The 16,984-nt window shown below is 38.0% G+C and overlaps 1 protein-coding gene across 6 annotated transcripts in view; it reads left to right on the forward strand.

Moving 5' to 3' along the window:
* The window catches only part of ELF2 (E74 like ETS transcription factor 2), a 50,316-nt gene that overhangs the window by 28,169 nt on the left and 5,163 nt on the right, over positions 1–16,984 (forward strand). For all 6 annotated transcript variants that reach the window (XM_014061765.2, XM_087724376.1, XM_014061767.2 and 3 more), the window contains 3 exons: positions 7,660–7,773; positions 13,275–13,448; positions 13,895–13,984. In XM_014061765.2, coding sequence (XP_013917240.2) covers positions 7,660–7,773; positions 13,275–13,448; positions 13,895–13,984 — 378 coding nt within the window. The remainder of the gene's footprint in view (positions 1–7,659; positions 7,774–13,274; positions 13,449–13,894; positions 13,985–16,984) is intronic.

Consider the following 16,984-nt stretch of genomic DNA (forward strand, 5'->3'; position numbering starts at 1 on the left):
GTGCGCCAGTTGCGACCCTACCTGAACCGGGAGGCTCTCACAACAGTCACTCGGGCCCTCGTGATCTCTAGGCTGGAATACTGCAATGTGCTCTACATGGGGCTGCCCTTGAGGAACATCCGGCGACTTCAGCTAGTACAGAACGCAGCCGCGCGAGTGATCGCGGGTGCACCCCGATTCACCCGCATTACACCTATCCTCCGCGAGCTGCGCTGGCTACCTGTCGATCTCCGGATGCGCTTCAAGGTGCTATTGACCACCCATAAAGCCCTACATGGCAGTGGATCTGGATACTTGAGAGACCGCCTTCTGCCAATTACCTCCCTACGGCCTATAAGATCTCATAGGTTGGGCCTCCTCCGCATCCCATCGGCCAGCCAATGTCGGCTGGCAACCACAAGGAGGAGGGCCTTCTCAGTAGCGGCCCCGACCCTTTGGAACGAACTCCCCGTAGAGATCCGTACCCTCACCACCGTCCAGGCCTTCCGCACAGCCTTGAAGAACTGGCTCGCCCGTCAGGCCTGGGGATAAGGACCATTACCCCGCCCGAATGTTGTATGCATGTTGCGTATTATTTTATTATGTGTTGTCGTCTTAGTACTGTATTGTATTGTATTCCCCTCTCCCTGGTTTCTGTGAGCCGCCCTGAGTCCCCTCAGGGAAAAGGGCGGCCTACAAATAAAATCAATTCCAATTCCAATTCCAATTCCAATTAAGACAATACAGGTATGCCTCACTTAGTGATTTCCACATTTAGCAACTATTTGCAGTCATGGCAGCGTTAACTTTACAATCAGTCCTCACATGTACAACCTTCCTAGGTCTGTAAAGCAAAGAAAAATCAAACTAAAATTATGTTTCACTACTTTGCTTAATGACCAAGTTACCAGTCACAATTTGGTCACTAAACAAGGACTATGTTTAATGTGAATTGTACATAGATTATATGTCAAAATATAAACTCTAAAGCCCTAACTTTGGATGTAGTACAATTCCATGTATTGTAGTCTAGACAGGATGTCCAGATAGATTTGAATTCTACATCAGATTTACTTTATCTAGAGTCTAGACATTGAAGCAAATTCCTACAATTTGATTAGCACATAAATGTTTGAATCTGTATACCAATGCCAATTCAACATATTTTGAATGTATGTATTATTGATGAAATTTAATATAAATTATTCTGAATTAAAACTTTCAAAATTTGTTCCATTTTGTGGTGTATTATTTACAATATTGTTGAACTTTATAATATTGCTGTCATATATGGAGAAAGGATCAAATCTATATTTCTGCAATTTTTGGAAAAAGTACTCATTTTAGTGATCAAGAGTCAAGTGATATATCACTGATAAAACATACCAGTTCCCTCTATATACACGTAATACTCAAGGTAAATTTAATATTCAGTTGTGCTAATAAAAGTTCAGTATTATGTTGTATAAGATTTTCAATTTTGGTCAAAACTTTTGCTTTGTTATTGAGGGTTTGTTTCAACAAACATTCTTAATGATAGCATTAAGAAATTGCTCAAGGAGGCTCAGAGCTTAGATTCCATGATTCTATTGTTAATAGGACAAAATTTAGATCTTTTAATCCACAATGCTAGTTTACTCTTAATTGGTTCCTCTAGTTTCAAACAAAAGAATTATGGAAAAAAAGAGGAATATTTGCCGGGGGGGGAGGGGGAGGGATAAATTGGTTATTTCTGGATTCATGTGTAGTTGTGTGAGTGTTGAATTGTATCAGCAATAGCAATGGAGATAACAGTATCAAAGTTTTAAAAACATCTTTTAGTGGTTTGCCTGTAATTAATCAAACACATTATATTTGTGCTTTCTTGTTCCCCTTATTCATATATACAAGGAGACCTCATGGTAGTATGCAGTGATTAAAACATACAATATGGTATAATTCATAGGATGCATATAGACACCAATTTAAATATATGATTTTAAGTTTTTTTTTTAAAATGTCCTGTATCTTTGAATTTAATTATTGTGGAACTAGAATAATATCACCTGAAAAATTCATACATTATACAATTATATTGATAACGATATTTAATTAGTTATTTTGGAAAATGCATTCTTTGAACTTTTTCTTGTTTGTAAACTGCAGCTACAATACTCTTATTACTAATTATACTGCAATTAATAGGCTATTATAATTAACATATTGCTGGTGAAGTAGCAATATTAAGATTAAAATCTAAAGTAGTAGCTAAAAGCTGGTCTACACTTTAGTAGTTTATTTTTCAAATACCATCTGTCTTAAATTTGTAGCCTAAAGCAGGCTATCTTTCAGCTTTGGTCCCTTGTGGTAAATTGAGGGATAACAGTGGGATAATAAGACTTTACAAGTCTTGATTAAATAATTAAAAATTATATATAATGCTAAGCTGTATTATTGCATATTTAATATATATCATTACAGTTATTTGATATTTCATTTAATATTATTAGTATACCCTTGTTATTGGTGAGAATACAGTATCAATTGACAGGAACGTTGAAAATACCTGTTGTTTAGAGACAATTAGTCTGCTTATTTTGTTCAAGAGTACATTAGAAGAGAACGCACCCACACACTGGTTCCAAATAAAAAATAATAATTTACTTAAAATTGAAAGTAGTGAGTCTTCCATAAGTCTAAGTATTCACCTTAATTTTTTGTGGGATCATAGAATGGTTAATTAAATTATATATCTTATTTAGAAACTGCTTATCTGCCTTGTAAGACTGGAGGCAGGGGACACAATTTAATATGGATTAATCAGTTCCAGAGGGTGGGCATCCTGACAGTAGAGAGTCTCTTCTTGAGTAAATATAAGTTTTCAGCAGACATGTTATAAAATGGAATCATGTGATTCTGGGATGCTGCCAACAGGTATAAATGTGGGCCAGTTGCCGAAAGCCTGACATGTAATCATAAGGGATCATGACTTTTGGAATTTCAGAACTGGGTTGTAAGTACCTCTAAGATGGTCCCTCATAAATTTGAGTGGTCTCTGTTAGTTACCATTGTAAGTTCAGGACTGTAAAAGTGGGATGATTTAGTTAATTATAGTTTCTCGTTACATCCAAATCAAAAGCTTCCAAATAAATAAGGATTGTGCTAAATGCTAATCAGTTTATTTTATTGTGGCTTAGAATGCATTGTAAATACAATCACTGGTTGTATTTAATAAACATGGTTAAAATGAATCTGACAGATCAATGATTCAAACCATTTTCCGTCTTTCCTAATTCTGGTTCTCTGTGGTGAGTGAACAAGGAAGATTTGAAGATGTGTAATTAATTCATGGCAGTCATTTAGCTCTCATTTTGAGGAATAAAAAATTCTACATTTTTCTGCTTGTTAGGCCCCCTGCAGCCCTCTGCCAGCGAAAACAACTCAGGGAGGCTGCCTGCGGCCTCCTTTAACTCCCTTTTCACTGGCTGCGGCACCGCAGACCGGTGCTTCGCTGTTTCCAGGGTGGGCCCATGGGCCAGATCTAAGCATCCCGCAGGCCGGATCCGGTCCACAGGTCTTGGGTTTGACACCCCTAGTCTAGAATAATAAAGACCTTCCCAAATGCAGAGTGGTAGGCATTGGAAGAGTATATTGAGAACTTTTTCTTTGAAAATATTATACTTTTTTCCTAGTAACTAATTCTAGAATTGATTGAGTCTCCTTTTGGATAAGGATGATGACTGTTCATTTCCCTATAGGCTCTTTTATATTTGATGAGTAATATTATTTATAGTTAGCCAGCAGAAAGTTCTACTGAAAATTATAAAGCTTAATTTTAACAGATGCATGTGGTTTGTATGATTATTGAATTATTTCTAGCTACTACATAGAGATAAACCTTGAAACTGTATCTGAGGTAATAATCAAAGTGCATGCTGAAAGCCATCTTATTATAAATATTTGAAAAGAATGGCAATTTTGTGTGCATATAGGCCTGTCCTTTTTCATAAAAGTTATTTGCCTTCGTCTCCACTGTTATAGTTGGGGAGTTGGTTTTGAAACCTTGCTCTTTGGTAATGATATTGACTGATACCACATAAGCTGTTTTAGAAAAATGGAGTTGTTTATTGAAATATTCTTCCACGATTTTTTTGGAGGCAATTTTCTTACATGATTTGGATCTGAAAAGGCAATGAGTAACATGTTTTTTCTTGTCTAATATTCCATTTGGAATTTTGAAGTTAACAGAATAGTTAACAGTTCTAACAACGAAGCACCAGTTGAATCCTCATTAGTTTCCCCAGCACTGTTGATAAGTGATCCAGCTTATTCTAAAGATATCTTTAGATGCTGACAGCTCAGCTGGAAGGATTTAGCTTTGAATAGATTTCCATAAATGGAAAGAGCAAGTGGAGAGAGAAAGAGAATGTGAATGTGTTTGTGTTCACCTTCCTGTATAGATAATATGCAGCAGGTGGTACTATTTGCTGCTGATTTTAACAGTTTCCACTGATATAAGACCAAAATTTGCTATATATGTTTTTTCTGTATTGGTTGTTAAATATCAAATATTTTATAAAATAAGGTGTTTTTAGTGTTACTGGACCTTAAACATTAGCCATTAACTATCTCCCCCTTTTAAGTAAGCAAATATTATAGTATAAACAATATACGAGGCAAATGTTAATTAAGTGGAAAAAAGTTTAGTGAAAAATCAGTTTTAAAATAATGATTGAAGGTATATGTTACAAATTTTTCTTGAGATGATTTTAAGGATTTAAAGATATAAGACAAATACAAACTGTGAATATATAAAGTAAAGAAAAAGAAATACAAAATGAAAAAGAAAAGAAAATGTAAGAAACAAAGATTTTTTAAAAGATAACGTTCTCTTCTCTCCAGATTAGAATATACAATTTCAATAACTTAACACCTTCTCTAATATTTCAATAGCTATCTTACCCTATCTTATCCCTTATTAATAATATACAGGTAGTTCTTGCCTTGCAACAGTGCATTTAGTGACTGTTCAAAGTTACACCAGCACTGAAAAAAGTGACACGACCGTTTTTCACGATTGTAGCATCCCCATGGTCACATGATCAAAATTCAGATGCTTGGAAACTGGTTCATATTTATGACAGTTCCGTGTCCTGGGATCGTGTGATCAGCTTTTGCAAATGTTTGACAAGCAAAGTCCACAGAGAAGCTAGATTCATTTAACGACCATGGTACTACATCTGCAATGATTCATTTAACAACTGTAGGAAGAAAAGTCATAAAATGGGACAAAATTAACTTAACAAATGTTTCACTTAGCAACATAAATTTTGGGCTCAATTGTCATTAAGTTGAGAATTACCTGTAATAAAAACTGATCATTCAGTTATAAATTGCAAAAATCTACTAAGATCTACCAGAAATTGAAACATACTACATTTTAACCTTAATCTAGTAAAGTCCATTTTGTATTCCAATTTATCATTTTTCTCTAAGAAACAAAAAATAATAATCTCCCTTTTTGTAAACAGATTTTTAAAATCTTGTCATTCAGTGCTTATTAATATCTATCAGAAATCACAATATATTAGCCCTGATCAAATAAGTTCATTTTAAATTCCTTTTGTTTAATTTTTTAAAATATTTAAGCCCTTTGTAATCTGGCATTAAAAAAAATCCACATTCAAATCGGCATCAGTTTCTGTTTTATCCAGTAAGATGCGTTGTTCTTCAATATCCTATTCTATATACATTGTATGGTTATAATACCATACAATCTTGTAAGTAATTTCTGAGTTCATTGTTGGCAAACAACCTTGAATTCTTCTAGTCAAACAGTATTGATCTATTGTATTACTGGTCTGCTGCTTCTTTAATTGTAATGGTTAGTCCTTTCTGGTTCCCTGAAACTCAACTTTCAAGTCATCTTAACAATTGTTCATTTTCCAGTCAACAAAACTTTTCCTTAAATTTCTGTCAATTAATTTCAAAATCTTCATATATTTATAAAATTTTGAACACCTCATATACTTTCAAATCAGTCTATCTCTTTAACTTTTCAAAATCAACATTCTGGTCTCCCTTTTGCTGTTTTCCAAAAGTTAACGTTATTTTTTTTTAATCCCTAAATTTACATAGAACTTCTTTCTTCCAAGGTAGGAGAATCTCCTTTTCTAATGAAATGTGCCTTTCACTTGCCCTTCAGAAGGTTCTTCACAAGGAAATAATAAGCAGCTTCTTAAAGTAGTTAAGAGAGAACATCCTGTGCCCCTTCGAAGGCGCTGAATCCTGCCTTAGGCAAAATGGCCAACTCCCAGAAATCTCAAACCTGCTGGAAATATTTATTTTATGTTCTCTTTGCAAGGAGATTTTGTGTGGAGCAAACTGGTGGCTGATCCCCGTTTTCTCCATCTGGAGAGGAGTTCCAATCCATTCACAGATTCCTCTTTTCACTTCAGTTGTTGGCTCTGCATTGATTTCCCCAGAAGTTGCCATGTTACAAGTTTCTGAATGAAAGTCAGGGTACAATTTTACATTTAAATGAACAAAATTCCAGTTTGGATTTGTATTTTAAGGAATGGTGTGAGTTGAATAAATCTAGTGTGTCTGTGAGGAAAATAAAAGATGAAAGGAGACTCCTCCCCCAATAAAAGAAAAAAATGCTGCATTGATTATGCTGGTCTCTACATTTGTGCAGATAATTTAAACTAACATCTTTGTTTTTTATGCCCTTGAAATTAGATTAGTCCTCACATTTTATAAACAGAAATTAAACTGGCTAGTAAATTAATATAGAAAAACTTTTAATATGGAATGGGTTACTTGTCATAATCTAAATTTTAATCAGATTATTAAATTGATGTACTTGGTATTAGGCTTGTAAGAGCTTAATCTTTATCTGATTCATTTGTTTAGGAGTGTGAACAGTAAAGAAGGTAAGGATCATGGATGTTCTTAAGTTGGTTCTTTTGAAATAATGATTAAACATAATGATGTAAATAGACAATTAGAATTCTAAAATTACTTATAGATTACCTTTTAAATGCAAATATGCATGTCTTTTAGGGGATTAATTGAACCATCTTATTTTTTTAAAATTTGACATCACTAATCTTATGATTTAGTACTTCAGAACGTATGTTAGACTACTGGCACATCTTTGTGGATTTCTATAAATATATATTCTTGTGGATTGAATGTTGGATATAAGAGTTGACTGCAAAAATCTAGACACTCCAGTAAAGGTATATGTTTGTAACGTGCATACATTATGTCAGCTTCTGCTTTTTAGGGATTCTTCAAAGCGTACAATTTGACCAGGAATGGTTCATCCTTTTTATACAGTTGTACAGTATGCTAACTAATTTTTTTGCTTGTTTGTTTATTCTGGAAGAGACTGAATAAAGTAGGCTGTTCTTGAATGATGAACTTTATGCAGAATGTATATTTTTGCCTTAATTTTCTAGAACTATGTAAACTAGGTTTCTGCTTCCCTAAGCTATCATGTGCTTGGTTTGGTATGATAGCTTAAGCACTGGATTTTAGATTTTGAGGTTTGTAAAAGAAAGTAGTACATTCTCACATCAAAAAATGAGAATATATATCTAATTTTTGTCAAAAACAATGTGTATAAATAAAATGATATGGCATATGAAACTTCTGGCTCACAATATTTGTCAAACAAATGTTTATTTTTTACAGTGGAAGCATCTGTTCATGGCAGCAATGTGCACTGTTCAGATAAGACAATTGAAGCAGCAGAAGCCTTACTTCATATGGAATCTCCAACCTGCTTAAGAGATGCTAGAAGTCCAGGTATGTGAATCAATCACCCAATTAAATGTCTTAACCCTGGGTAATATTCAGTATAAACATTTTCAGACCTTCAAGCTATCTTAATTCGGATGAGAGGGGAAGAATATTAATCAGTATTAAATTATACTTTTCTGCTCGAAGGACATGAGTAATTTTGTTCCTGAAATTTGTTCCTGGTCTACAAATTATATACTACATGAGGTATGTAATGTTACCCGGTGCAATATTGCATTACTGTATGAAAAGAATGTTAGTGTAATTCATAATTACTGTATAAATTACAGTTATTTGGAACATATACAGCACACTTTCTGTTTCCAGAAAGTTCCATCTAATAGGTATCATTTTAGATTGATCTGTACATCAATTAATAAACCTATCTCAGGTTTTCTTAACTGAAGCCAGCAGAAAACAATGTACTTGGCTACAATTTTCTTTTGGTTTGTATCATCAGGTTAAATGTATTCATTGCAGATTTAATTATTACCTTTATGTGCAATTTGTGGTTTGTATCTAGTGATAGTGACACAGTTTATAAAATGGAAGTGATATGCAAATGAGGAATAAACGAGACTATAACATCCAGGGATTAGCTGAAATGAATATTTAGCTAACAATTGTGGTTCATTTCAGTAGAAAATCTTAGTTTTCTAAATTTATGAATGAATGAATGAATGTCACACAGAACAATTATTTCCAGACTGTAATTTACAGGTGAAACTCAAAAAATTAGAATATCGTGCAAAAGTTCATTTATTTCAGTACCATGTTTTCCCGAAAATATGACAGGGTCTTATTTTCTTTTTAACCTACAAAATATGGCTTGGGCTTTATTATGGGGGAGGAGCAGTGTTGGGCAGCAGCGCAACACAACAGCCATGAAGCACCACGCTCATGAGCAGCCACCCTGCAAACCCCTTTTGCAGCTGGGCAAAGCGCCATTCACTGACCTAGAGATATCGCCAAGCCATGGGAGCGCCTCCCGCGGCTTGGCACCTTCCAAATGACAGTGAATGGCGCTCTGCACGGCTGGAGAGCGGGGTTGCGCGAGAGACTGTTTTGCTGTTGCTCACCCGCCTCCCAGCTCACGATGCATGGCCCAGCTCTCATTATGGAGCCAGGGCACCTCCACTGCCGCCACCATCCCAGCCTGGCTTTTTCCCCGCCTTCCAAACCGAGTCTTTTGGCAGTGGCTGTTCTGGGCGCAACCATAGAGCGTGCACCCAGAGCGGCCACTGCCGAAAGACTCAGTTTGGAAGGCGTGGAAAAAGCCAGGCTGGGATGGCGGCGGCGGCAACGGAGGTGCCCTGGCTCCGTAATGAGAACTGGTCCATGCATCGTGAGCTGGGAGGCGGGTGAGTGACAGCAAAACAGCCGCTCGTGCAACCCCCCCCTCCAGCTGTGCAGAGCGCCATTCACTGTCATTTGGAAGGCGCCAAGCCGTGGGAGCCGGGCGGCAGCGAACAGGGGCTCACACAGCTTGGCACCTTCAGGATACTGCTAGGTTGGTGAGCGGCGCTGTACCTGGCCAGAGGTGGGGGGTTGTCCAGGGGGCTTATATGCGGGGGGAGGGGGCTTATATTTTTGCCCACCAGAAAAATGTGGCATGGCTATATTATGAGGACATGTCGTATTTTCGGGGAAACACGGTAATGCAACTTAAAAGGTGAAACTAATATATGAGATAAGACTCATTACATGAGTAGTCTGGATGGACTACCTGTGGAATTCTACAAAATATTTGAAGAAACCTTGACTCTCCCACTCTTAGAAGTCATGAATGAATTGATATCTGAGAGTAGAATACCGAAATCATGGTCAGAAGCATACATTGCATTGCTACCCAAGGAGGAAACTGATTTAACACAAACTAAGAATCATATACCAATTTCTTTATTAAACTCAGATTATAAGCTTTTTGCATCCATACTAGCAGAGAGACTAAAAAAATATTTAAATAGCTTTATCCACTCAGACCAAAATGTTTTTTTTTTTTTTTTTTTTTTTACCAAAGAGACAAATTAAAGACAATATGAGAATGATTTTGAATACTTTGGAATATTATGAGGCTCATCCCGAAAAACAAATGGCTTTGATGAGAGCAACTTTTGTCAAAAGCACTAAAACCTGGTTCAATGACAGTGGGATTACTGTGTTTGATTGGCCTCTCCATTCTTCCTCCATACTCTGGGTCCTTGGTTTCCAAATGAGATGCAAAAGTTGCTCTCATCAGAAAAGAGGACTTTGGACCACTGAGCAACAGGGACTTTGGACCACTGTGTTTCATTAAGACCAGGATCAACACAGCTGTCTACCAGGAGATTTTGGAGCACTTCATGCTTCCTTCTGCGGACGATCTTTATGGGGATTCTGACTTCATTTTCCAGCTGCTCACACTGCCAAAAGCACCAAAATCTGGTTCAATGACCATGGGATTACTGTGCTTGATTGGCAAGCAAACTCGCTTGACCTGAACCCCATAGAGAATCTATGGGGCATTGCCAAGAGAAAGATGAGAGACATGAGACTGAATAATGTAGAAGAGCTGAAGGCCGCTATTGAAGCATCCTGGTCTTCATAACACCTCAGCAGTGCCACAGGCTGATAGCTTCCATGCTACGCCACATTGAGGCAATAATTGCTGCAAAAGGGGCCCAAACCAAGTCCTGAGTACATATGCCTGCTTATACTTTTCAGAGGTCCGATATTGTTCTATGTACAATCCTTGTTTTATTGATTGCATGTAATATTATAATTTTCTGTGATGGTGGATTTGGGGTTTTCATGAGCTGTACGCCATAATCATCACAATTATGACAAATCACAGCTTGAACTATCTTGCTTTGCATGTAATGAGTCTTATCTCATATATTAATGTCACCTTTTAAGTTGCATTACTGAAATAAATGAACTTTTGCACGATATTGTAATTTTTCGAGTTTCACCTGTAGTGTACAAACTTTCCATACTGAAAACAGCCACTCTTCAATTTTAAAAAAATGCAGATCAGGCAATAGCAATAGCAGTAGACTTACCGTATTTATCAGCGTATAACACGCAGTTTTAAAACTAAAATTGGAAGCTTAAACCCTGCCTGCGTGTTATACGCCGATCTCAGCCTGGCGGCAGCGTCACACAGACTGTGGAAGGAGGGGGAGGAGGAGGGAACCAAAGAGAGCTTTTACCGAGTCTGCGCCCCACAGCCAGGACCGTCCTGGCGCCTCCAGCCGCGTTTCTTCCTGCAAAGCCATTCGGGCAACCCGAGAGTTCCGCTTGACGCCAGAAGGGCTTTGCAGGAAGAAACGCGGCGTTTCTTGTGTGTGTGTGTGTGTGTGTGTCTGTCTGTCTGTCTGTCTCCGCCATCCCCAACCTCTACACCTTGCAGGACTGCTGCGCCTTTGAGAAGCCGGGGTGGGGGGGAGAGGGGGACGGGAACGACGCCTAACCCCCACCCACACAACCCGGTCCCCGGGAATGCCGCTCCCGCCGTTCAGAAACCGAGGGGGAGAAAAGTTCAAAAGCCGCCGGAGCCAGCTGGAAAAGGAGCGACTTTCCCCATTAGCCGGCGCCCTCCGCCAATCCGCAACGGCCTCGCAAATTAAAAACCGAAGGAAGGCGGCGAGCTCAGCCAAGCGCGGCCAGGCAGCCAGCGGCGCGCACCGGCTTCCCCGCGCAGGGAACTTCTCCGGCGGCTGGGGGGAGGCCGTCAAGCGGAACTCTCGGGTTGCCGAGAGTTCCGCTTGACGCCAGAAGGGCTTTGCAGGAAGAAACGCCGCGTTTCTTCCTGCAAAGCCCTTCGGGCAACCCGAGAGTTCCGCTTGACGGCCTCCCCCCAGCCGCCGGAGAAGTTCCCTGCGCGGGGAAGCCGGTGCGCGCCGCTGGCTGCCTGGCCGCGCTTGGCTGAGCTCGCCGCCTTCCTTCGGTTTTTAATTTGCGAGGCCGTTGCGGATTGGCGGAGGGCGCCGGCTAATGGGGAAAGTCGCTCCTTTTCCAGCTGGCTCCGGCGGCTTTTGAACTTTTCTCCCCCTCGGTTTCTGAACGGCGGGAGCGGCATTCCCGGGGACCGGGTTGTGTGGGTGGGGGTTAGGCGTCGTTCCCGTCCCCCTCTCCCCGGCTTCTCAAAGGCGCAGCAGTCCTGCAAGGTGTAGAGGTTGGGGATGGCGGAGACAGACAGACAGACAGACAGACACACACACACACACACAAGAAACGCCGCGTTTCTTCCTGCAAAGCCCTTCTGGCGTCAAGCGGAACTCTCGGGTTGCCCGAAGGGCTTTGCGGGGAAGAAACGCGGCTGGAGGCGCAAGGACGGTCCTGGCTGTGGGGCGCAGACTCGGTAAAAGCCTCTCTTTGGTTCCCTCCTCCTCCTCCTCCTCCTCCTCCTTCTTTCTGGAGCCCCTTCCTCAAAGATTTGGTACCAAAGCAATGGCGGTGAGGAAGTTGTGTCTTTTGGATTTTGCACTGTTGTCTTTTCAATGGTTCTCAGACTGGTTGAACCTTTAGCAGCTGGGGTGATATTCTTTACTGTTAAGGTTACAATTGGATGTGTTGGACAAATCTTAAAAGATGAAACTTTTATTAAAACGTTTGACTTAACTAAAAACGTCTTCCTTTTTCTTCTTCTTCTTAAATATGATTTATTTATTTATTTTTACTTCAGAAGTTTGATGACCGTTGTACAAACTAATCCAACCTAAATGTAGAGGAGGAGAAGAAGGGGGGGGATTTAAAAAGAGCAGAGGAAAAAGAAAAGAAAGCATGAAGAAAACATAAAGAAAGGGATGGGAGGGAGGGAAGGAAGGAAGGCACTTTATGTTGAAACAGAAAATATTATATAAGGAAGAAAATGGAAATAACTTTTTGCTCAAAGAGGTGTTTTTTCATTTCATATTTGCCTTTTAAGAGGAGTTAATGTTATAATTCATGTTCTAATGTTATAAATTTTAATCCAACATTAAGTTCCGAGCTTCCAAGTCATTTATTTTTAATGAAAAAAATTTTTACTCAAATTTTTGTGTTAAAATGGGGGATGCGTGTTATACGCCGGTGCGTGTTATACGCCGATAAATACGGTATATACCGCTTCATAGGGCTTTCAGCCCTCTCTAAGCGGTTTACAGAGAGTCAGCATATTGCCCCCAACAATCCGGGTCCTCATTTTACCCACCTCGGAAGGATGGAAGGCTGAGTCAACCCTGAGCCGGTGAGATTTGAACCGCTGAACTGCTGATCTAGCAGTAGCCTGCAGTGCTGCATTTAACCACTGCGCCACCTCGGCTCTTGTTGTGTCATAATAAAGGCAGCGCACCACATTATTCGTGGGTATTCTAGCAACTGAATGCAAATGAATGATGAGAAAACTTTATTTTTTTATTTGGCACTTTTGGGGAATGCTTCCAAAATTTGGAAAATATTTAGTCTATTTGTAACTTGAAAAATCTGGATTTTTTTTAAAAAAAGCATTTACATTATTTATTTATTTATTTATTTGCTTTCTGTAGTGGAAGTTTTTGTTCCGCCTTGTGTGTCAACACCAGAGTTCATCCATGCTGCAATGAGACCAGACGTAATTACAGAAACTGTTGTGGAAGTATCCACTGAAGAATCTGAACCAATGGATGCATCTCCTTCACGAACTTCTCCTGAAATCCATGAGCCCATGAAAAAAAAGAAAGGTACTTCGTGTAACGTTTGTATGATAACTAGAAGTAGCAGAACAATTTAGTGAGCCATGGCAAATTTCTATATGATCATTTGCCTATATAGGCTATTCAGATTGATATTTTTACATTAGTAGTTGTTCCACTGGTTAGTATTTGGTTGGAACAGGTTAAAGATTGAGTTGTCAGTAAACAATTGTAAACACTTACTTAAAATAAATACTTTCAAGGTGAGGCTTAATGATCCTTGATTGAATGCACCAGATGTGATTATAATTATGGTTGCACTTGCACTGTATTGTTTTCACAGTAGTGTTCTAAATTGCAAGTAGTAAATATTAACCTTCTGCATCAGTATTTCTAAAGCTGCATAAGATAAGCCTTAATGATTTAGGTTTGTTAAACAACTCTGAGAGAACTGAAGGTGAGAAATACTATTTTTTATGATTGTTTCACTGCAGCTGGCCGTAAACCAAAATCTCAAGTGCCATCAACCATTTCCAGTACATCTCCAGACTTGGGTATAAAAAAGAAGCCAAGAGAGGGCAAAGGTAATATGCTAATTACATTTTATTTTAAATATTGTGAAATATTTAGCAAAACATATTCTCCATAGCACTACTGCTAAACAATAAAGGTCAATTGGAGCTAAAATGTGATACTTCTGCTGAAGATTTACAGTAGCATTTAGCATATTAGCAGAACATTTATTACTGTTCATTAATGTCTGACTTTTAGGTTATGCTGAGAGAAAATGACTTGCTCGAAGTCACCTAGGGATCCTCGATGGTTGAGGGTGGATTTGAACCAGAGTCCAAAATTTTAACCACCACATCCCACTAGTTCTCCACAGTTTCCTATAGATCCCTTTTCATTCCAGCAGAATTAGGTTGTTTCATCTCTGAAATGGAAAGGCTAAGTTTAGAATGATATTGCATATTAAGGGTGTTACAGCTCTTTGCCCCTTGTTTCCTGATTTTCATACAATACAATAGCAGAGTTGGAAGGGACCTTGGAGGTCTTCTAGTCCAACCCCCTGCCTAGGCAGGAATCCTATACCGTTCCAGACAAATGGCTATCCAACATCTTCTTAAAGACTTCCAGTGTTGGGGCATTCACAACTTCTGGAGGCAAGCTGTTCCAACAATTAATCACAGCTTGCCTCCAGAAGTTGTGAATACCCCAACACTGGAAGTCTTAAAGAAGATGGTGGATAGCCATTTGTCTGAAACGGTATAGGGTTTCCTGCCTAGGCAGGGAGTTGGACTAGAAGACCTCCAAGGTCCCTTCCAACTCTGCTATTGTATTGTATGAAAATCGGGAAACAAGGGGGAAAGAGCTTTAACACCCTTAATATACAATATGATTCTAAACTTAGACTTTCCATTTCATATTGCATATTAAGGGTGTTAAAGCTCTTTCCCCCTTGTTTCCTGATTTTCATATAGTTGATAAAATCATTTCCTTGTTGCTATTAGTTCTGTCACATCTTGGTTACAGTGAAAGACCAACCTATGAAGGGTGGGGTATAATCAGCTAAAAAGCATAGAAAATATATTGGTCTACATTATTATTATTATAAAAAAGCTAAAAAATATAAAATTGTATATTTAAAAATTAAACTCTGAAAGAAATCTAAATGGAGAGGTAGGAGCATTAGATGGGTGTAGGGTTAATATGTGGCAGAGCATATTAGTAGAGTATAAAGCGCTCTGATATGATGAACTAGGTATTCATTAAGATTGTTTTATGACACAGGTCTGATAGATTTTCAGTGTTGCTGCACAGTACCTGACAGCATTGTATGCTGTAGGATTAGTATCTGAAAGCAGCAGGGAGGTTTCAAATTGTCATGTGCACCTTGGGTATGTATGTATGTAATAATGGTGAGACAAAGCTAGTATGAATGTCTCTGTAATACAGGCACTGTAATACAGAGAAACACATGCTTTGTTGTTTCTGTGTTTCCAGAGTCCCAAGGGCATTATCTCTCCAGGTAGGGAATGTTCCTGTATTGGCCTTCAAGGACAGTTGAGTGGAGGGTACTGCTGTTACTTGTATCTCCCGGAGAGTCACAGCATCCAGGCAATCTTGTTTAAAGCTAAGTAGGACTAGATCTATTTAGTGTTTTGGTGGGAGACCCCAAGAAATACAAGGACTGTAAGACCAGAAGGAAAAGTTTAAAAAAATACATCAGAAAGCAGACTTTCTGCATTTTGACACAAAAACGATAGGCATCTGTCCATGGATTCACCAGTCTGTCTGTAATAAGACCTCACTTTTGCTTAATTGTTGCAGAGAGATTACTGGTGAGATCATTTTGAGCACCTATGGGAATCTGCGGATTTGCTTTATGTTTTTGCACACTGTTTACAGGTTGCGTGCCTATGTACCTTATTCAGTTGCTCATTGGTATTTACTTCATCTCATCACATATCTGTCTCTAATTAGTTATTTAATTAGTTAAATAATCTGGTTATTTAAGGTTGTAATATTTGTTTTAGTGTTTTTTGATGGTTGAGATGATATATTCCATTATTAGGTGGGAGAAAGACACATTACTGGCCACAAAGTTTATTCTAATTTCCCCTGGTTAGCATTTGCAGATAATGATATTTTGCTAAGGGATCTTTATGTAGTGTATTTATTACTAAGGGTTTGGTATATGTAGGTATATGGTGGCTGTTGTGTATTACATTTTGTATATTATATATTACATTTTACATTATATGTATTGCATTATATATCTAGACCTTTATATTGTCTAATATACATTAGTTATTTAGAGAAAAACCTGTATCCTTCTGCCCCTGCCCTCAAATTTAAAGTACTATTAAGACATACGTATTTGGCTATTTCTTAATGCAGCCAAAAATATTCAGAATGGGAACTTAAAAAAAAATCTGAGATGAACTTCATTTTTGGCTTGCTGCTTAGAAATCTTGCTAAAAATGAGTTGGAGTGCTTCTTTTCTTTTTCCTTTTTTTTGCTGATATAAGAATAGTAGATTATACATTGCTTTGAAGAAAATCTAACTAATTAATCTTGAAGTTATTCATATTAGATGTTCTTGGGAACTACATAAACTTTTTAAACAATGTATTCTTTTGATACATATTTCTGATAAAGCTTTTAATAAATTTGACGCTAACTAGTTTGTTATTTTGGCAAGGAGATGAGATCTTTTAAATAATATCAAATTTCAACATTTTTTGTTATCAGCACCTTTATTTGATTATTTATGTATAAAAGTATTTTAAATGACAATAATTGATAATGCTTTCATTCCCAAAGTAAAAATATGGGATGTTCATTTAAGAAACTACAAATGCATTTTTGAGATTATTGGAAAAATACTTAAAAGTGCCTAGCGAATTCCTACTCTAGAAAGCTCTCGGTATTTTTGCCATATCATTTTAAACAACTAAATAACTACAAAACTGTCTTTAACTTTCTCCTTCCAAAAATTGGTTTCTGCCCATTTTGAAAATATATTTAATATATGCCTAGCTTTCATAAAAATACTATGTAACATAGCAATTAAATGGTAT

The sequence above is a fragment of the Thamnophis sirtalis genome, unplaced genomic scaffold (genome assembly GCF_051295495.1).
Source record: "Thamnophis sirtalis isolate CommonGarterSnake01/CBP01778 unplaced genomic scaffold, rThaSir2_p1.2 scaffold_10, whole genome shotgun sequence".
Taxonomy (NCBI): Eukaryota; Metazoa; Chordata; class Lepidosauria; order Squamata; family Natricidae; genus Thamnophis; species Thamnophis sirtalis.